Below are 22,070 nucleotides of genomic sequence, written 5' to 3'. Positions count from 1 at the left end.
AAGATAAGTAGTATCTTATATCTAAGTAAGTACTAGATGCAATGTTTTGTCTAGACTTGTTATTTAGCATGAAAAAACCAGTCAATTAGGAGTATCATTTTTTAGACAGAACCCATATTTAAATATCGCTACCAGTTGGAGTATTACTTTTAATTTGAATTGATACGGCATTTTCTGTTGATTTTCATGAAACTGTGCTAAAGTGCAAAAATTTAAACATCATGTGTCATGAAAATCATTATACTTTCATGATAGATTATGAAAGCAGATTACGAATTATTAGTATCACTTGAACCACTGGCTCCTTGTTTTAATTTATTTGAATAAATGAGGGCAGAACATTCGAATATCCGGGCTCACTCCTTCAAAATGAGTTCGAAATCGGTTGTACGTCCACATGGGAAAACCACCGGGCTGAGTTTAGTTTTATACTTCGCTACTTTTTGCCAAAAAAAACCTCCTCGCCTTCTGATTGTTTATGACGATTGGATCATTTGAAGTATTGATGTAAATTTCGAAGATCTTCCTAGTCTCCTAAGGGGAGTAGATGACGCTAGGTCGTTTCTGTCGTTGGAGAGTTGGATTTCATCCAACGATTGCATGGGGAACATCTGACGTGTTGAACATATGACGAATGGATACATCTTTGGGGTGTGCTAGGTGGGGCGTCACAAAATCTTTTGGGTTGCCCATCATCACAGGAGACGTGGGGAAATCCGACATGTTGGCATATCAATTTGGATATTGATTGTCAGCATCTAACATAGTGAGTGCAAAATGTCGAGAGGGTAGAGAGATGCTTTGAGTATGGAAAAAAAATTACGAGTTGAATGGAGTATTTATTGATAAGAATAAAAAGTATTGGAGTGTAAAAATTGAAAAAAAAGTATAGTAGAATAAAATTAGAAAATAGGAAGGAATATCGGGGCTAAAGTGAAATTACACAGACTTAAAACCCAAACAAACCCTCTTCTGTCTCACTCTCCTTGTATTCCGCTCTGCAATCAGAAAATGTGTCATTTCATTACTAGATAAGAAACCACACCAAAACCCTCCTTCCCAATCACCCCAACCAAAACCACCTCTTTTCCGGCAATGGCGAACTTACGCACAGCAATGGACGCTACGTTCTGGGACCTCAACGTCTCAACTCCGCAAGCCATTGACGGCGTATGCAGAGCTATTCCAGGGGATCCCATACCCCTCGACGGTGCAAGGGCAAGCAGAGCCCTCCGATTTCAGCAAATTTCTCTCCTAGGAAACGGCTTCCCCTTGGGCATCATTCCATCGTTTTATCCTTCCATCAATCACAAGGAATTGGGCTCTTTCGCGCTGCAGTCCCTTATTGGCCGAGCTGCTATTGGCAACTGGTAACAATCGTGGTTATGTTTATGTCTATGTGACTAGAATGTTAGGTTAATTTTGAAATTGTTGTGATTGGGGATTGGGGATGTGTAAACGAATTGAGGATTAATTTTATGGAAAATGTGGTTTTTCAAGTTTGAACAGAGTGCTTATGCTGGTGAATTGCGATCCTTATTGAATAGGTGGTTTGGATTAATCGGGCAGTTTCGTCCAAAGAAGCTGATATCCTCTATAAAAGCGGAAGTTTCTGCTGCGGAAGAGTGGGAGCTACCGTTACTTAAAGATGTTGGCAAGCATTTCCTTGATAAATCACTCTACGCATTAGGTCTATCCTCACAGATTGCCCTCACACCCTCATCATCCGTATTGTTGAGCACTGAAAAGCATGGGGAAAGGAAGAACCGACGCACCAAGGCAATGCTCTTTCACAAGGTATGATTCTCCGTTGAGCAGTTCACCTCCGCAACTTTATTGATTTTCATGGAGTAGTATTAGTCGAATCTTCTTAGATTTCTTGTGTTGATCTTCTGATTCAATAGGATGGAACCTTTATAGCTTCTGCTTTCATAAGTGTCCGGAATTGTTTTTTTTAGGTTGTCTACAGGTAGAACATATTGCTGCAGCTAGCTAACTGCCAGACCAGAATTGGCATCTTTAGTTGGTCTGTGAAGAATCGCACCTGATATTAACAGGCAAGACGTGTTGCGATGGCAACAGAGATATGCAGTGCTATGTGGACTGCCATCTTCTTGCCAGAGATGCTAGTATTAGGCCATTCAGTGATTCAACATATTAAGCACAAGTGTTTTGTTGATATATGAAATATGGAGTATAAAACAGAAATAGAGTGATATACTACCGGGAGGTTGGTACTGGTTGGATTCTTAATGTTGGTCTGGAAGATTAGTTAACTTATTGATGCCTGCTTCAAAATGTCAGATATTTGAGACAGTGCATTTTTTTTATATTAGTCAAGTTCTTATAATCCTACCTGGAGCTTGGTTTCTGATTCGAGTTATTGTGTTATGACAGGTTTGTAGAATTAATGATGCCTGCCTCAGTGTAAAAGATATTTAATGTACTTGATATGCTATGTTTTGTATACCAGTCAAGTTCTTAAAATTCCCTCAAAAATCATTGTTGAGTCTGTGACTGTGGTCTTTTGTTCCGTTTCAGCTAAATCTTTGTTTTAAACCTTTATTCACTTGCAGCTGCCGGATCATGATATCACTTTGGAAGCTGCATGGCCAGAGCTTTTCATAGACCGTAAAGGAAAATATTGGGAAGTTCCTGAATCAATATCTTTGGACTGTTCATCTCTTGTCACAGAATCAGGATTGCGATACCGATTCGGATTACATAAAAATAGTGGCAGTCCACAAGCTGTTGATTCAACTAATACTGAAAGTCCTGTTGCCTTATTGCCCGGATTATGTGCAAAAGCTGCCTTTTCTTATGAGAAGTCAAAGGACTTGTGGAGACAAAAGGAAACAAAAGATGATGTCACGGTCGAGACAGAAAATGGTCAGGTTTGGCACCCCACGTATGATGTCCGTCTCAAGGACCCACACGCAGCAATATCTGGAATTATAGGTAATTTCTAGGTTTGGATGTGCTTGTGCTACTTTTGTTGACCCAATCTCGATTGAAACACCAATTTTTCTTATGATTACTTTTTGCTTCACTTGTCATGCCATACACCATCAACAACATAGATTCGCACCCAAGATTAGTTAAATTTCTTTCTTTATAAATCTCCTATATTCAAATGCTAATAGCGATATTACATGGTTTATCATATATGTATCACCCCGTCTAAACTGGATGGATATTTAAATGCCAATTGAACTAATGAATGTCTACTTAGGAATTCCAAATTATTTCCTGCTTATTCTCTTTTGCATTAAGGGGGTACTTGTGAGGCGTGGCTACGTGGTGACTTCAACCAAAGTTCTTCTGGAACCCAGAGGAGAGGCCGTTTTGGGGCTGATTTATTTGGCTCCCTATGCTACACTTTCCAACACGGGAGATTCAGAAATAACTTTGGAGACCTCTCCAGAATAGACACTCGCTTGGATATTGCCTCGGCTTCAGCTGTAGCCAGAAAGGTGGTTAACCTTTTCAGCGGTGCAGAAAGTAATCAATCCCTAAATGAATTGTCCTCCCCCAGACTCAGTTTCATTTTTCAGCAGCAGGTGAGCTACCCGATGCATGATTCGTTATTTAGTAATCTTAAATAAGTAGCTCAGCAAATAGATATTGTTGATACTTGTTTTGTTGATGCAGGTGGCCGGTCCCATTGTTTTCCGGGTGGATTCAAAGTTCTCGATTGGGTCGTTGTCTAGCAAGCAGGGCACACAGCTGGAGGATCTAATATACAGCTTGAACTACAGCCTGAGACTCCTGGGGTCTGGGAAGGTGGTGGCCTGGTTCTCTCCGAAACGAAAAGAGGGGATGGTTGAGCTTCGACTGTTTGAGTTTTAAGCTTTGGTAACATTTTAAGTTTTGCACCAAGTAAAATTAGTTAGTTTTTGCCCTCGTCTGTGTCTTTATGCAGTGACAAATGTTGGCACACTAATAATTCATTACATATAATTTATTTTCATTCAAAAGGGTATTGAAGTTATTAAGGCTCCGTTTGGTACACAGAATTGAAATTGGAATTGGAATTCTATGGAATTGAATTGAAATTCTATGGAATTGAATTGGAAGGATTATAATTCAATTCCAAATCCTATGTTTGGTAAAATGAGAATTGATATGAAATTAAATTGACATGTTTGATAAATATACACACAATGCACACAATACACTCACTTCACACAATTTCACACACTACACCATTTCACACACTACACACTACACACAATTTCACACACTACACACAATTTCACACACTACACACATTTCATACACTACACAATTTCACACACTTCACACACTTCACGCACTTCAAGCACTACACACACTTCACTCACTACACCAGTGTTGTTAATTTGTCGCCCGGGTCGCCCGGGTCGCCCGGGTCGAGACCTGCACCGCCCCAACATGGGTGGGTAGATCGAGATACATGGGGCGCGCTGGGTCGGCTGGGTCGGCGGGGTCGAGCGATTTGGGTGGGTCGCCAATCTTTTCCTCAATCTTTTCTAACGGCTAATACATGCTTTTCTGTTAAGATGTAAAGTAATTCCCCATGTAAATCTTTTCCTTTTTGCTGCAAGATTATTTTTACTTAATTAAACATTAATATAAAAGTAACTTTTCCTAAAAATCTGCAACTTTTGATATCAAAATCTCACACGATTTCTTATTATTTTCAATCTCAATCCTCAAATCTCTCTATATATGCACAAATCAGTCACACACAACGCACATATCAATATTTTCAAACACAAACCCTACTTCTACACTTCATAATTCACCCTCCTCTACATCTCTAAACACATAAACAATTCAACGATCGTGTTTGCTACCACCATTTATATATTCCTTTGTTTAATCAAGGTATTGTTCTAACTTTCATCTTCTTTTTGAATTTAGAAATATAATTCAACGATCGTGTTTGTACGGTGATGGTGGATTTGCATGGCTCTGTAATTGCTTCCTGGGCAATTTCGTGGACTATTTTATGCATCTATGGGTGGATTTTCCCACCAACTGTGATTCAGTTAATCTTAACTGCAAACTATTATAATTACATAATTAGTTGGCTGGAAATTTTCCACATGTAAGGTTTTGACTATTTTGTTCTAGAGATTAAAGTTTTCAATGCATGAAAATCACGTAACTTTATGTAATTAATTGTAATTTTTTTATGCAACTTTATTTTTCCTACTTTTTGTATAAAACTATAGATCATGTAATATTTTATTGAATTGTAGATCCACGTATATTGTATAATTAATAACAGCCGATACATCATAACATGTATATTGTTTTTTTTATCACAGTCAATATAAGATGGCTCAAGATCCTGCAAGAAAATACGCAACTCCAAATCCAAAGACTAGATATTTATTTACGTGTAATTTTTGCTCAAAGAATATAACATAGGGTTAAGGAACACTTGGTCGGTGGTTTTAAAAATGTCACGGCATGCCCTAAATGTCCATCACATGTGAGAGATGAGATTATAGAGTTCATGAAGAAAAAAGAGGATGCTAAACTGGATCAAGATCTTCCGTCAGCATCACAAGGTAGGCAGGATTTTGAAGATTTAACCTTTGGAGATGACGAAGAGGATGATGTTGGTAATACAACAATTAAATCAAAGAAACCGAGGACGAAAGGTGCTTTGGATGTATATTACGACCGCGTTCCAGCAAAAGGAGTCCAAGTACAAAAATTGAGCAAGGGAAAACAACAGACGATAAATGATGTTCAGGAAAAAGAGTTACGTGACAGGGCTTGCACTAAATTGGCTAAATGGTTTTATGAAGCCGGAATACCATTTAATGCTGCTAAGCACGAAAGCTTTAAGATTGCCATTGAATCTGTTGGACAGTATGGTCCTGGTATGAAGCCACCGAGTTATCATGAGCTGAGAGTGCCTTTGCTGAAGAAAGAAGTTGAGAGTGTGAGTGCTCTCGTAAAAGAGCATAGAGATGATTGGGCAACTTATGGATGTTCAATTATATCTGATGGGTGGCGTGATTCTGTTTCTCATAAAGAAATTATCAACTTCTTAGTGAAGTCGCCAAAAGGTTCAATTTTCATCAAGTCTGTCGATGTGTCTGACATTGTAAAAGATGCAAACGCTCTGGTAGCAATGTTCGAAGAGATGATTGATTATGTTGGAGAGAAGAATGTGATCCAAATCGTGACAGATAATGCCTCCAATTACAAGAAAGCTGGAATGACGTTGCAAGTAAGGATACCCTCACTGTTTTGGTCTCCATGTGCAGCACATTGCATCGATTTGATGCTTGAAGATATTGGTAAAATACCGCTTATCAATGGTGTGATCAAAAAGTCAATAGCTTTGACCGGTTATATTTACAGTAAGATGGGCGTGCTGAACATGATGAGAAGATATACGAATAAGAGAGAGTTACTTAGGCCGGCAGTCACTAGATTTGCTACTTCCTTCATCACTTTGAGGTCCATCCATAACCAGCGGCAGAATCTCAGAAAAATGTTCACCAGTGATGAATGGACTACTAGTCAGTGGTACAAAGAGGCATCCGGAAAACAGGCAACTACTACTGTGTTGAATGATGCTTATTGGAGACATATTGTACATGCACTCAAATTGGGTTCTCCTCTTATTGAGGTGTTGAGAATGGTTGATGCTGAGCGCAAGCCCGCGATGGGTTATATTTATGAGGCTATGGATCGTTGTAAAGAGACCATTTCCAAGTCATTCAACGGAAACGAAGACAAGTATAAGAGAGCATTTGATGTAATAGACTCTAGATGGAATGATCAATTGCACAAACCATTGCATGCTACAGGTCATTACTTGAATCCGGCAGTCTTTTATAAAGATGTGAAAGGTATTTTGGCTTGTTCAGAGGTTATCGAAGGCTTGCACGAGTGTATTCTAAAACTGGTTCCCGACATAAATATGCAAGATCAGATCATGAAAAAGGAAACGGCTTTGTATCGGGACGCCGTTTCCTGTTTCGGAAATCCTTTAGCTATTCGACATAGAAATCAAATGGCACCAGGTAAATATTATCATATTTTTCATCAAACTATTTATTTGATTGATAAATGATATACTAAATATTTCTCTATCTTGTTTTCTTCAGCTGAATGGTGGAAACATTATGGATCTAAGGCACCAAATTTACAAAACTTTGCAATTCGAGTCTTGAGCCTAACTTGTAGTGCTACTGGCTGTGAGAGGAATTGGAGTACTTTTCAACATGTAAGACTTGAAATTTGTGCTTATATTTGTGAGAAGCTAATATATGTTATTTTTACCTTTTCATTTACAGATTCATAGCAAAAAGAGGAATCGTTTGGCACAAGAACGCTTGAACAACTTAGTGTTTGTGAAATACAACAGAGATCTTGAGCGAAGATTCAACATACAAAACGTCACTGATCCTATACTCCTAAGTGACATTGACGATAGTAATGAATGGTTAATGGGCAGGATGGAGGGGGAGGATGAGGATGAGGGGGGTGATGATTTTGTCTTCCAAAATGAGTCGCTCAGATGGAGAGATGTTGGTAGAGCTTCTGGTGTGTTGGAGCCATCTCACAATACTAGAGGCAACACAAATACTCGAGATCATGCCTCAAGTTCCAAGTCTACTCGTAGTCTTGTGGATGAAGATGAAGAGAATGAAGATATAAACTTGGTTGGAGCAGAGTTTGATGAAGGAGAAGATGACTATCATCTAAGTGAAGATGATATATAACTTTCTTTTGACATTTTTAGACAATGGTTTCAATTATTTATTTTGTGTTTTACTTATGACTTATGAATTGTTTTGATATTTTGATAATTTCTATTTTCCACCTTATCTCTATTCACATGAATTACGTCTACATTTATATTATTTGATATATTATAAACATTAGAGTAATATATTTATTTGATTTAATATTAAAAGGCAAAAAAATTAGCCTAGATTAGTGGGTCTCTCGACCCAGTCGACTCGTCGACCCGCGACCCGAATTTTCACCTTATCGACCCGGTGCGACCCTCGACCCTAACAACACTGCACTACACACACTTCACACAATACACACACTACGCACATTTCACACACTACACAATTTCACACACTCCACAATTTCACACATTTCACATACTACACAGTTCAAATGTGTGGTGTGTGAAATGTGTGAACTGTGTGTAGTTTGTGAAATGTGTGTAGAGTGTGTAGTGTGTGAAATTGTGTAGTGTGTGAAATCTGTGAATTGTGTGTAGTGTGTGAAATGTGTGTAGTGTAGTGTGTGGTGTGTCTAATGTGTGAAATTGTATAGTGTGTTTAATGTGTGTAGTGTGCGAAATTGTGTAGTGTGTGAAGTGTGTAGTGCGGGAAATTGTGTAGTGTTTGAAATATGTGTAGTGTGTGAAGTATGCGTAGTGTGTGAAACGTGTGTAGTGTGTGAAGTATGTATAGTGTGGAAGTGTGTGTGTGTGAATATTTGGAATTCCACTATTTTTTATATGGAATTCAAATTGGAGGATTTGGAATTGGAATTCAATTCTAAATCCAAGAATTTTTTATAATACCAAATACTGGATTTGGAATTGAAAGCTTTAATTCCAATTCCACACTTCCAATTCTGTGTACCAAACACAGCCTAAGAGGAATCACATCGGATGTTATTTCTGCTTTTTGTCGAAATTTCCCGAGTATTTCTTTCTATAACCTCTGGTTTTTGGTTAAATTTATTTTCTGATATTCAGCTTCTTCACAAAAATATGTGAAGATCCAACAAATGATACACTCTGTAAAACAAACATCTACTAACGATCTTGGTGTTTCGCACATGATTTTATTTTGGGTGGACAGTTTTATATGCCATAATCTTGACCTTAATTTATTAGTACAACAGGACTTTTAAAATAGGGTTATTAGCCTATAAATACATGAACTTTCAATTTTTTCTATTTTTTCCCCAATACTTTGTTTTTTGAATATAAATACATGAACTTTGGACTTTTTTGTTTTTTCCCCAAAATATAATTTTTCACCAAATTAAAGCCGATGTGTTCACGGGACGTCCCGATTATTTTATTATTTCACCAAATTGAATGAAACTTTCTTGCATTTCCCGGGACGTCCCGATTTAATGAAACTTTCTCGTCCCGATTATTTCACCAAATTGAATGAAACTTTCTTGCATTTCACCAAATTTAATGAAACTTTCTCGTCCCGATTATTTCACCAAATTGAATGAAACTTTCTTGCATTTCCCCAAACTTTCTTCGCTAAATTCTATGTTAATATCATGAAAGCCTTACAAAATTAAATATGATAAAAAAAAACTCAATTCATTCCATCATTTTTCAATTTAATTTGAGGAAATATCAGAAATTTCAAAAGTTTTGGGGGAAAAAAGTAGAATATCTCAAATGTTTGTGTATTTATAAGCAAATTAGCTCATTTACTATAAACGATGCCGTTTTTTATTACCGGCGTTTCTGCCATGTTGGCGCTTTCCGGTGAACACATCAGCTTTAATTTGGTGAAAAATTATATTTTGGGGAAAAAACAAAAAAGTCCAAAGTTCATGTATTTATATTCAAAAAACAAAGTTTTGGGGAAAAAACAGAAAAAATTGAAAGTTCATGTATTTACAGGCTAATAACCCTTTAAAATACTCCATACAACACCATGTTTTCCTTCCATACTTTTTCAAGGTAATGTTAGATGATAGAAATATTAGGGACAATTTTCTTTTCTGTCCGTCCTATAAAAATAGCTCATTTTCACTTATGAAAAGTTCTCCTAAACTTATTACTCATATAGGAGTATATCAATTTGTTTACAACTTATACCACTATGACCTACTATTAAACGCTAATAATAATATGAGTCTCACTCTCTACCAACACTGTTTTAACCAACTTTTTCTTCTTCTCTCTTACTTTACCAATTATGCATTAATTCTCATGTCAAATGTCCCTAATTTTATGGGACAGAGGCATTATATAGTTCAAATTTGTTAAAAAAAAATAAATTTTCATATTGAATGCATTTTTATTTATTTAAAAATATAATATAAACATGTGCAAATTATAAAACATTATAAAAAATAAAAAACAAATAAACTAAACGATTAAGTTTATATAAATTGAATAAATAAATTTATTATTTTAAGCATCAATTTAAGTATCAAATTAAACATAAAGTATTATTCCAATGGATAAACATTAGTTAAGATTGTTAACATAGAAAAAAGTCATTACATACTTAAGAGTGAAATTTAGAAGATAAGAGAGTAGTAGTTGACTTTGTTAACATAGAGTAGAGTCATTACTTACTTAAGAGAGAAAATGAGAAGATAAGAGCATCCACAGCATAGAGCACATCGTTGCGGACTCTTGCCGCTGGCACGATGCTGCTCTTAGCTAAGAGCACGTCCGTGCCAGCGAGCAGGGCGATGTTGCTCTTAGCTAAGAGCACGTCCGTGCCAGCGAGCAGGACGATGTGGCGCGTTTTCATTAGCTGTTGGTATTTTAAAAAAAAAATCAAAAATAATACCAAAAATTAAAAAAATATATATTTTTGAATTCCCAAAAATATACCGATTTTATTACCATTTTTTTGAAATTCTTTTTTGATTTTTTTAAAAAATATAATCCCAAAATCATCTATAAATACACACATTCATCATCCATTTGAGCGAAATTCGGCCACGAGTTGTGAGTTTTTTTATTTTATGAATTTAATTATGTAATTTTTAATTTCTAATTTTTAAGACTTTAATGAAGAAATTTTAAATTTTTAGGATTTTAATTATGTAATTTTTAAATTTTTTGTAATTTGTAATATTATTCCGGTTATTTTTAATGCATTTTAATATTGTGGAAATGTTTTTATTTAAATTGAATAATAGAATGGTGGGACTCTTGAGTATGTCCTTGCGTAAGAGCACGAATGTGGGTGTTGTGCTCTTGCCTAAGAGCAGTGAGTAAAAGTGGGTATGGACCCACATTTGTGCTCGTTGGCAATAGCACGAATGTGGATGTTGTAAGAGAGTAGTAATAAGAGAACAGATAGAGATGAAAGTGGTCAAATTTGCCTTTGAGGCTAAAAAAGACAAAATGAAGAAGAAATAGTCGAAAAAAATGAAAACACTACTTCAAATAAATTAAAAAAATCACCACAAAAATATATGCATACCGCATTCATGAGAATGAGGTACTACCAAATTTGGAGTTGACTCTTTATTTTTAACTATCTATTTTTTAACTATCTATTACCACAATAAAATTAGTACTCCATATAGTCAATAGATGATCTGAATTTTTTTGTTCGATTATATGATTGTGTACGAATAAGTTGGACCACAGAATGATTATTTTATTTTGCAGTTCACATAACTGTATAAAACTAGAGAAATCTAAATTTTTTTCTTTTGCTTTTGATTCCTAATTAATACTATGCCCCACAAGTTTCCTCCTGTCGCTCCGAGGATAGAGGTTTGAAGGCGTGACAGCATGCATATTGCTGAATTATTTTTAATAATGAACGAATTTAATTGATAAATTAATATCCATAAAAATGCAATATAACTACAAACTATGGCATGAACAATACAAAACATGATGAGCAGAAGAATACAAGAGCTAAATTTAACTCATAGTCCACTTAACATTTTTCGAATGTAATTTTCTTTATTTTTGTTGTCTTGTTGCAGAACTACAAATTACTACTTGAGTTTTCAACTTTTTTTTACTTTGCTGAAATTGGAAACTTCAGTAGATGCATGAAACTAGTGTCAATTCATCAATTACAACTAATCAATTTCTCAAAAATATTATACAATTAATTAAATTCCAGAAATCCACCTAAATATTTCACTTATTTCCTCTCCGGCGCGATTCGCCTCCAAATCCTCCGGCACCACGGCCGCTTCGCTGCGGCGGCTGCTCCCTGCGAAAAACCTCCCCGAGCTCCTAAACGACATCGTATGCGACGACATTGATGTGAGTCTCTCCACGTATTCCGCCAGCCAGCTCCTCCTCCCGCCGGAAACCTCCTCTTCCGCCGACGAATCCTTGTCATTCGAATTGAAATCGGAATATTCTCTCCGATGAGTAGTCGTGCACCCAACCGCCACCTCGTATAGATAATCGTCGGCGGTGTAATCGTACAACCCTAGCGAGTACGTCCTCGGCGGCGCTCCTGTCGGTGGTAATTCCTCCGCCGCCGCCGATGCTCCGTCGCGGCGGAGACTGATGCTGCCGAATTCAACACGGAAGCTTCCGCTGTTCAAATTGCCGGTGGATAGGATTTTATCGAGTGCGTCGGAGGCGGAGGGGAATACGGTGGACCTGCAGAGCGGACACGTCTGATTGGATGCGATCCACTTGTCTATGCAGGCGGCGTGGAAAGCGTGACAGCAGAGCGGCAGGAGGCGGAGCTGATCGCGCGACTCGAATTTGGAGAGGCAGACGGCGCAATCGCCGCCCCCGCTGTTGAGGTTCATCGCGACCGATCGGAAGGTGAAGAGCGGGAGGGAGTGGAGGAGATCGCTCGGCGCGACGCGGCGGTTGGAGGAGACGACGACGTCGTCGGCGGTGGAGAAGCGCTTCGAGATTAGTCGGAGAAGGAGGTAGATGGAGGCGGAGATGATGACGGCGGAGGCGATGATAATGATGACAATCATAATGGAGGCGGAGGCGGAGGAAGAAGATGGCGAGTGAGGTGTCGCCGGCGGCGGCGGTGTGAATGGAGTGGACATAGTGGGAAAAAATTGAGTGTAGAGAGAGAAAGCGAAGAGATGTGATGTTGTGAATTCAATAGCTAACTTCGTACATGTATTTGTTAACCTACCTACTCTTTATTTTTAATCTATATATAAAAAAATTAATCAAATGTTGGTAATGTGTAATTCGGGGTAAATACATTTCTAACACGTAATGTTTCACATTTGTTTTATATTAGTACAAAAAGTTTGAAGTTTAAATAAATCATACAAAAAGTTTCATACGTGTTTCAATTTAGTACATTTGTTTAAACGCCGTTAACTATTTGTCTATGCGAAGTACAAAATGTTTCATCATTGTTTCATGTTGGTAAAAAAAAATTTATGATTGTTTCATAATTGTACAAAAAGTGTCACCATTGTTTTATGGTTTGTGCGCCACATAAGTAAAAAGTTAACGTCGTTTAAACACATATAACGGAATGTACTATATTTAAACACGTATGAAACTTTTTGTATGATTTATGTAAACTTCAAACATTTTGTACTAATATGAAACAAAGGTAAAACATTTTGTATGAGTTATGTATTTATCCCTATGTAATTCTCTTTGACTTATTTGTTAATTAATTTTATTTTCCTATTTTGATTTCTTCATCAAAATTAATTTATGATAAATTTCTCTTCCGTACAAGGTTTCCAAATTTGTTATACTTTGTATAGTAAGTGTATAAATTACTAAAGCTAGTTGACCATCATAATCATTAATTAGTCATCTATTTATATATGCATGTATATATAGGTTTAGAGGATCAAATGTGTATTACGCATGTATGCACATATTTATTGGATATTAGATATTTTGAAAAGTATGTTTTCATGAGAATGAGAAAATATTAGTAAAATATCACCGTGCCTATGGTAAAATTAATTATATTAAAATATTATATAGTATAATTTTCATTCTTGATCAAATTCGAATTAATGCTACAAATATTACATCTAGTAGTGAAATGCATCAATCATTTACTTTTTGCAATCTAATGACTAAATAATTAAATATTACTATGACTTGTTTATATGTACGTAGGTTTATATTGATTTTCAAAATAACATATTTTTATAATTTATAAATAGTCTAATAAGGAAATTAATACCCACCACATCATAAAAACATACAGTCCTAAAATCATAACCAGTTTTTTATTCGCATTTTAATTTTTGTTTACTTAATATACTTTAAACTTACTAGTATTTGGGGACAATAAACCTAACTTACGAAAACTTTATGTAATACTACTATAAGTTTTTCGAGCAGATAAATATAATGTACAAAAGATACACCGATGGTGGTAGGGTTGTGATCAATTAAGATTTTTTAGCCTAATTGAGAATTGAGATGCATTATCAGCCACTCATTTTTATTAAATGAGTTGTCCAGAATTTGCCACATGGAAAATATTTTTAGATTAATTAATTATGAAAGGCCAAAATGGTAATTTCATGGTACATTTTATTCAACAAATACTTTTTTTAAAAAATTTAATTTTTTATTATTATTTTTATTTTTAAATTTTTTTTTGTCAACTACACACATAATGTCAACTACATATACAATTCATGTCAACTACACATATAATATCAATTATGTGTACAATCCATGTCAACTACATATACAATTCATGTCAACTATACACATATAATGTCAACTATAAGTTGTTGACATTTGATGTGCAGGCTATTGACGATAATACCTCCGAGTTGACATAATATACTTGCAGTTGACATTTCAAAAATGTTGTGGATGAGTGACTGAAAATGCATCTCAATTCTCAATTAAGCTAAAAAATCTCAACCTAACATGACCCGATGGTTGTATCGATGAAAGGAGGATATAACTGAAATTTAAAAAATAAAATATTAGAACTAAATATTTGGGAGGTGAAAATAATTAATATCGTACTACAAACTTTTGAAGTCGCATTAAATGGTTTTGTATATTTTGTATGGACAGATATGGTATGTTTGTTCGATTGTAGCATGTGAGTATGAGTGGGCCATTATATGACAATATTAGATGTTGTTATCTTACTAAACCTTTTCGGAACATTTGGAAGTTTTGAGGTTATCTTTGGCCCCTAATTTATGTTTTTACTACTAACGAGGATTCCTGATTATATAATTAAAAAGGCATTATTTATAATTCCTTTTTCTTAATAAAATTAAATTATCAGACATAAAATCTGGATATTTGAAAATTAAGATATATTTCTGCAATTAATTAAGTTATGATTTTGCTGATCATAATTTAGTTAAAGGGTGAATCCTTCTGGTTTGCTGCCTAATTTGTGAAGTAGGTGGTCTTCCTTGGATAGGCCACACATTTCCCCATGCTGTGATCAATTGAGATTTTTTAGCCTAATTGAGAATTGAGATGCATTATCATCCACCCATTTTTATTAAATGAGTGTTCCAGAATTTGCCACATGGAAAATGTTTTTAGATTAATTAATTATGAAAGAGCAAAATGGTAATTTCATTGTACATTTTAATCAATCAATACTTTTTACACACATATAATGTCAACTACATATACAGTTCATGTCAACTATACACATATAATGCCAACTATAAGTGTTGACATTTGATGTGCATGCTATTGACATTTGATGTGCAAGCTATTGACGATAATACCCCCAAGTTGACATAATCTACTTGCAGTTGACATTTCGAAAATGTTATGGATGAGTGGCTGAAAATGCATCTCAATTCTCAATTAAGCTAAAAAATCTCAAACTAACAGGACCTTTCTCCAATTTGTAATCATAATTTTTAATTATACATGTAAAAGAAGATGGATATGGTAGATAAACCGTAAACATATTTGAGCCAACTAAAAGAAGAAGTTGGTGGTTTGACTCAATTTCTATCATCTAGATTTGTCACACTTGGTGAATGAACATGTACAAAATTTTCTTACTATATATGTAGTTTGCATGCTAGATTGCTAGTAGTATTGCATAAAAATTGCAGTTTATTAGAGTAGTTTATTTTGTACAGTACATACTACAGTAAATAAAGATTGTGAAGTTTCATAAAAAACATAAGGAAAATAGCCTTAAAAATCACTGCTTTTCTTCAAAATTTGGTATATTTCTCACAAACTTTAAATCTACTTTCCCAAAACTTAATTATGAATCAAAAAATAATTTTACAGGTCAAAATTCATATAATCAAATCTAAACTTTTTCTTAGTTAGATTTATTTTTATATTTGAAATATTCTAAATCCATTGATTAATTAAATCTACTTCTAGCTCAATTTAATTAATTTTTTTCAATGATGTCAGAGTTCAAAAACCTTTAAAGTTTAAACCTTTATGTATTGTACTTGAAATATATTCAATTGCACACGTACATATTTTGATTTTCAAATTTATGGCAGAATTAAAGTCACTCACTATATACTCTGTTGATTCTAGAAACCAAATAGATTGGATTAAAACAGTAAAAAAAATAGAAATAAAATAAAACATCGGATAAAGATGCATATTATGGATAGAAGTCATTTAAGAAGTTGGAGCACTTTATGTAGTGTGAAAATTGTGTTTATGAACTTTTGACTTTTGGTCTCTGAATATGCAAAATAGAAGTTGCGATGTAATTATGACTCTCCCTTTAGAGTAAGAAAGTGACTCTTCTTCACTAATTAATCATACAATACAACCATGCACCCATCTATCTAATCATAAAATGCCTCTTTTATTTTGCACGTATTCCCATTCAATAAAATTAAAAAGGTTGATTTTTGTGAGGAGAGAATTATTTAACTTGCAATTGAAACTTCTCAAAAAGAAGTACAAATCGATAAATTTGGAATGAAGGAAGTAAAATTTTCATTTTTTTAATGTGATTTAGACAACTTGATAATTTTGACTTTCTTTCTTCGCCACATTAGGATTTCGTCCAAATTGCAATTAATAATTATATATAACTATTTATTTGAGAAACGAGTTTTTTACTCAAGTAGTCAAGTGTATACACACTCTCATCGATGTGAGCATCACAATGCACAATGAATAATTATATTGTGTGTTTTTTGTATGGAAGATTGTAGATATACATATGGTTACACTGAATTTGTGGAAAATTGACCCAGAATTTGCTCCTACCTAGATCTATACTGATTTCAATCTTAAACTATGAAGAAGCATTGGGCCGCAAAATAGAATAAGAACAAACATTTACCAAAAAGATCGAAATGATAAATTAATCAATGGAGATATTAAGATATAGAAGCAAAGTCATAAGTAAAATGTCAACATGGAAACTGTATTGGAGTAGTAGTAACAAGGCAATCGATTAGATATAATGCGAAATCAATGCATTCTCTTACATTTAATTTTACTAATTAGTGAAAATTTGTTAAAACATTGCATTTACAATATCACATGTTAATTTTTTGGGGCACATCTACAACCACACAGTTCTTGGATAAAATTTGCCCAGCCAATACGGTTTAAATGTAGTTTTTAAAATGGTTATTAGTACCTAAATACATTGATTTGGCACCTAAATCACAGCTTAATTAGTAGTAGTAAGATAATTCCCATCAAATCAATAAACTGGGAAATTGACCGACTCATCATGGCTAGAAGAATAAGTAAGGAATTACCTATAGTTTGATAGGTAAAATAATGAAGTAATGTAAATTCAAGGGTCCTACTCCTACCTAAGTAATGAAAATTTGCAAGTCCACCAATCTTATAACAAAATATAGTACTCCCTACTTATTAAGCCTCCTTGTATAGTTTTTATTTAATATCACAACCGTTGACTCTCTAGAGTTGAAAATAGCAAACAACCTAAATCTAGACTATAGAGGCAACACTAATTTTCGCATATTATACGCTCATTGATACAAACACACGCAATCTATATAATATTATATCGTGTGTGTTTTCCTTAAAACGTTGAGGACTTGTTCCACCCACACGTGTTTCAGTATAAGCATTGGGCCCCAAAATACAACACTACCGAATCTCACTCATTTTCTTTGCCAGCACACACACACACACACACACACACACACACAATAAGAGACATGGCTGTGACATCTCCAGCAATCGTTTGAACCAAATATAGATTTATATATACATAGCAGCATGCCAGCATCATAATTTTGATATTCTACAGACTTAAGTCATACAACTTATCGAGTTAGCCCCTGAAGGTATAAACCTAGCAACTTACTTGTTTTTGTATATTTGTAGTTGCATTTCTATTGTGAATGTACTTGTGGGTTTGAGACCGAGCATTCTTCACGGCCCTCACAGACATCGTGTCTGCAGACTGGACATACCCTGCTCAGCCAATGCAAAATAGTGAGACATCTGACACTCACAGACGTAAGCACACACAAAACTAAGGAATGTAGTACCTATTTACTTCTTTCAGCCATTTATCGATGCATGGGGTGTGGAATTCATGATTGCATGGAAGGACTCTCAATTTATCCCCTTCCTCGTAGTCGGCTAAGCAAATATAGCACCTGGAATTACAGAGACAATATATTATAGTTGCATAGCGAATTCTAAAAAGATCTGTATATTAACCGGCTATTAATCAACACAAGGTAGAGAAAATAAAATCTGAGATCATCCGATAAACTGCAAATTGAGTCGACCACCAAAATCCAGTTGTTTCACAGTGATGGCTTCTCTTGCCCTTTCAAGGTTGGGATCCTAAATGATCATGATCAATAGCCCATAAGGAACTATTCAAGGAAAAGAGGATATCACTTGTACTTCAAAGTCAGCCCTTTCAGCTTCTGCATGGCTATGTCATAATCTTCATTTAACTATGAGTAGCATTTTTTATTCTGCTTCTTTCTTATTCACAGTTACTTTTTTTTCTTTTTTGTTTTGGTTTTATGATTAGAGCAGAGGATACTAGGTGCACACCATTATTTTAATCATATTGTGGAAATTAAGTGTGCAGGATTAAGAGAAGTAAAACTTTAGAAATAGACTATCCTACCGGGTTTTCCTTCTTCACAAGATACGAAGACTTACTGTTGAACATCAGTCGAATCACTTTCCCCATTTATATATTTTCTGTAATACTTGAGAGGAAATGCATCCACAACAGATTCTGGAGCAGGAAGTGAGAGAGTAGATAGCGAAAGTGACAGAGACTGATGATGAATTTCATCCAAAACCTGAGGAACAGAAATCAAACAACTTTCCAGCTTGTTACAGAATCACGTGGGAATAAAAATTTCAAATGCACAGATAGGCAGAAAATAGAAAGATGAATTTCAACGGCACAGTCAGGTCAAATTTACAAATTGGGTAAAAATTTGTTATTTAAGAATCGACTCCACATACCCCAAAGCAACAAAATTGTTGTCAAAAAAATTTCAAATCAATTTGAACTAATGAAACAACTTACTCCCTCCGTCCCACATAATTTGACCCAGTTTTCTATTTTGGGCCGTCCCACATAATTTGACCCATTTCACTTTTACCATTTTTGGTAGTGGACCCCACATTCCACTAACTCATTCCTACTCACATTTAACTATGAAACTAATATATAAAAGTAGGACTCACATTCCACTAACTTTTTCAACTCACTTTTCATTATATTTCTTAAAACCCGTGCCCGGTCAAAGTGTCCCAAATTATGTGGGACGGAGGGAGTATCAAAGATTGACCAATAGGTGACATAAAGTAGGAATCCATAAGTCAAGGATCTACCTCAAATAATGCCTCAGCAAGCTGGAATATTCGTGAAATACTTGCAAGACTACTAGACTCTTCAGCTGTAAAGAACGAGTCACATGAACATGTACCATCCAGGTGAAGTCCAGATGCACATAATGCAGTTTGTTGGTCTTCCTCGTCAGTCTCACTCATTGTTTCTGAGGCCTAAACAAACAAATGAGGGTGCAAGTATTTGATAAACTTAACTAAGTAACACGATATAAATCAGGAATAAGGCCAGAAAATCTGAAAATCTTTCTTTAAATTTTTTTAATGGGTATTTCATGATTGCAGACAGAAGATGCATATCTTCTTTTCCAGGTAGGCTGGAGACAAGCATTATCCACTTTCAGATGAAAATTAACTACCTTTTTACACCTAAAAAGCATATATTAAAAATTTCAATCATGGTGATCCAGGTTGAAATTGGATAGAATGATAAATCACAGGCATTATAGATCTAGAGAATAAGACATCAGTTGATAAGAGAAAAAAAAGGAAACGTAATTAGAAGAATTGCGTCCAAGAATTAATTAAACAAGACAGCTCAATAAATTTAGTAACCAAGAGAAAAAACTAACCTCGGATCTCAAAAGCCATCTCCTTTCATGTCTGCGGTGATGTCCTACACTGATTGAATCAAGATCACGACTGGATCCATAGTAATGGAGATCACCACTGAAATCAAGAAGCCATCTGTCATGTGAACCTAAGTCATCAGCCAGAGCAGTTGCAAAAACAATTGTCGGCGAATCAATGTTCCTTCTTAAGCTGCGTCTTGCTAAAGCATCCCAAAATAGCCTCATACTGTTTCGTCTAGTTTCATGGCTACTTATTTCAGCAATGCTACTGGATAAGGAGTTGGAAGAGATACTAACCAAATCAAGGCGAAGCAGATCTCCATTTATCAAATTCTGGTCTCTGTCAGACACAAGAAACACTGAACTAGAAGTTGTTGACACGTGGGCATGGTCATTTCCGGGATATTCAGATCGTGGTAGATCAGAAATAATAGAAAGAGACCTTGGATCAGAACTATTGTAGCCTACAGCAGCATCATGACTATATTCCACAATATCATTTGAATACGCATGTTGAAAACTGAGACCCTGTGACTGATCATCACCTGGATAAACTGAATCCGGGTCTTCAGTTATTGTATCGGTGGAATCAATAACTTCGGCAATGTAATTGGTTGTATTACCAGAAACCAATTCTTGAGCAGGCTGTCAGACAAAGCCACAATCTCATGATTAATGTTCCGCCATATGTATATACATTCAATCACATATATATACCTGTTGTGGAAGAGTTTTGATATCTCTGCTTGACTGAACATTGGATGGACCAGATTCAGGAAAAGCTTCCTCAGTGATACTGGTACTTTCAGATGAGTCCCCATTTTCACATAAGGATACTGTATCCCCTGCTTCTGACGTGAAAACAGAAGAGGATTCTAAGGTCGAGTTTTGAGCATCAACTGGAGCTAAGCTTTTAGCGTAGCTAACTGAAGTTGTGATTGGGCCATCTCCCAGCTCCTAGGAACAAAATGATTAACTGCCATACTAAAATCCAGCAGTAGCAATTAAACAACAAACTCATTGCAAATACCACCATTACATGAAAAAAAATCTTGAAGCCAGTTGTATACCTAAAAGCTGGAAATCAATAATTTCACATTCTTTAATCACCAGTTCCAAATTCGGTTCAGTTCTAAAATCCTTAAATGCAAATTGCAACAACTGAATTTTCACCAATAGCTTCAACTCTCTCATATAACAAAGTATATTCACAATTCCAAAAAGTTGCTTGTCAGTCTATTTAGCCTCCAAACCCCTAAATTATCCCTTAACCCCTTGATCAACAAAATTAGACCTATGCGGAGCAGAATTCGAAGCTAATCAATCATGGAGCAAAAACTTTCCGATCACAAAAAAGAATCAGTTGATAGTAATGCATAGTATTTCAATAATCTATTCAGCACAAATCACACAACTGAACAAATAAAAAAGGGCAAAGCACCTCACTCTAAGTAGTTCGCTCAATCAGAAAAACAGCATAGCTAGAAGAATTGCATAATTAGAAGGCTATTCATTTATACTTCCTTAAAGAAATTTTCAAATTAAAAAAAAAACAGACCTGAAGGGTTGACTTGGAACGGAAAATGCCACAAAAGATATTGGAGAGCTTGCGCTTTGTGCGGCGGAGCCTGGACTCGCCAGAGGCGGATAGGTTTGAGGATTTAGCGGCAAGGCGATGCTTGGTGCTCCAAGCCATGAATGATTCGTGAAGGAAATGAGTGAATTAGTGGGTTGGAAGGAGAAGATGATGCAGGAAAACAAGCCAAGTTTGGTTGGCGGTGGGACCCATATCAACCAACACTACAACTCTTTTCTATTCCCCGTTTCTATTTCCTCTTTTACAAATAATTGCAATTTTAATTATTTAATTCCATATATTGGGACTCTAATTATGTGGATTGCTGACTGTAATTTATCTAGAGAGATTTATTACGAATGATAAATAGATATATAAATATAAGGCTCTCCCTCCTCTGCTCTTTGTTAATTGAAGCGTATTTTTCGGGCATGGGCTT

General features: G+C 35.4%; 4 protein-coding genes across 5 annotated transcripts; 2 read left to right on the top strand and 2 right to left on the bottom strand.

Annotated features, from left to right (window-relative positions):
- Positions 1 to 829: 829 nt before the first annotated feature.
- On the top strand, positions 830 to 3,977 carry LOC121752121 (protein TRIGALACTOSYLDIACYLGLYCEROL 4, chloroplastic-like). Its single transcript, XM_042147026.1, has 5 exons — positions 830 to 1,370; positions 1,548 to 1,797; positions 2,577 to 2,958; positions 3,274 to 3,560; positions 3,652 to 3,977. Exons 1-5 carry the CDS (start codon positions 1,096 to 1,098, stop codon positions 3,847 to 3,849), a joined length of 1,392 nt encoding a protein of 463 aa, XP_042002960.1. The 5' UTR covers positions 830 to 1,095; the 3' UTR covers positions 3,850 to 3,977.
- A 1,529-nt stretch (positions 3,978 to 5,506) lies between these two features.
- On the top strand, positions 5,507 to 7,736 carry LOC121791020. Its single transcript, XM_042189103.1, has 3 exons — positions 5,507 to 7,034; positions 7,119 to 7,237; positions 7,308 to 7,736. Exons 1-3 carry the CDS (start codon positions 5,507 to 5,509, stop codon positions 7,734 to 7,736), a joined length of 2,076 nt encoding a protein of 691 aa, XP_042045037.1.
- Positions 7,737 to 11,763: 4,027 nt separating this feature from the next.
- On the bottom strand, positions 11,764 to 12,809 carry LOC121803193 (E3 ubiquitin-protein ligase ATL4-like). Its single transcript, XM_042202893.1, has one exon. The coding sequence runs from the start codon at positions 12,742 to 12,744 to the stop codon at positions 11,830 to 11,832; it is 915 nt and encodes a 304-aa protein (XP_042058827.1). The 5' UTR covers positions 12,745 to 12,809; the 3' UTR covers positions 11,764 to 11,829.
- Positions 12,810 to 17,818: 5,009 nt separating this feature from the next.
- LOC121752107 (E3 ubiquitin-protein ligase RNF12-B-like) lies at positions 17,819 to 21,868 on the bottom strand. 2 transcript variants are annotated; one of them, XM_042147006.1, is made up of 7 exons: positions 21,614 to 21,865; positions 20,773 to 21,012; positions 20,056 to 20,700; positions 19,469 to 19,639; positions 18,782 to 18,927; positions 18,148 to 18,258; positions 17,819 to 18,070 (listed from the first exon to the last, which is right to left on the bottom strand). In XM_042147006.1, exons 1-7 carry the CDS (start codon positions 21,749 to 21,751, stop codon positions 17,989 to 17,991), a joined length of 1,533 nt encoding a protein of 510 aa, XP_042002940.1. In that variant the 5' UTR covers positions 21,752 to 21,865; the 3' UTR covers positions 17,819 to 17,988. The 2 variants fall into 2 exon arrangements, with proteins under 2 accessions (XP_042002940.1, XP_042002948.1); XM_042147014.1 differs by lacking the exons at positions 17,819 to 18,070; positions 18,148 to 18,258 and adding an exon at positions 18,274 to 18,451 and having other exon boundaries at positions 21,614 to 21,868.
- Between the last annotated feature and the right edge of the window lie 202 nt (positions 21,869 to 22,070).

This window comes from Salvia splendens, chromosome 1, assembly GCF_004379255.2.
Source record: "Salvia splendens isolate huo1 chromosome 1, SspV2, whole genome shotgun sequence".
Classification (NCBI taxonomy): Eukaryota; Viridiplantae; Streptophyta; class Magnoliopsida; order Lamiales; family Lamiaceae; genus Salvia; species Salvia splendens.
The sequence above is the reverse complement of the archived record's forward strand: the minus strand, read 5'-3'. Positions and strand labels throughout refer to the sequence as shown.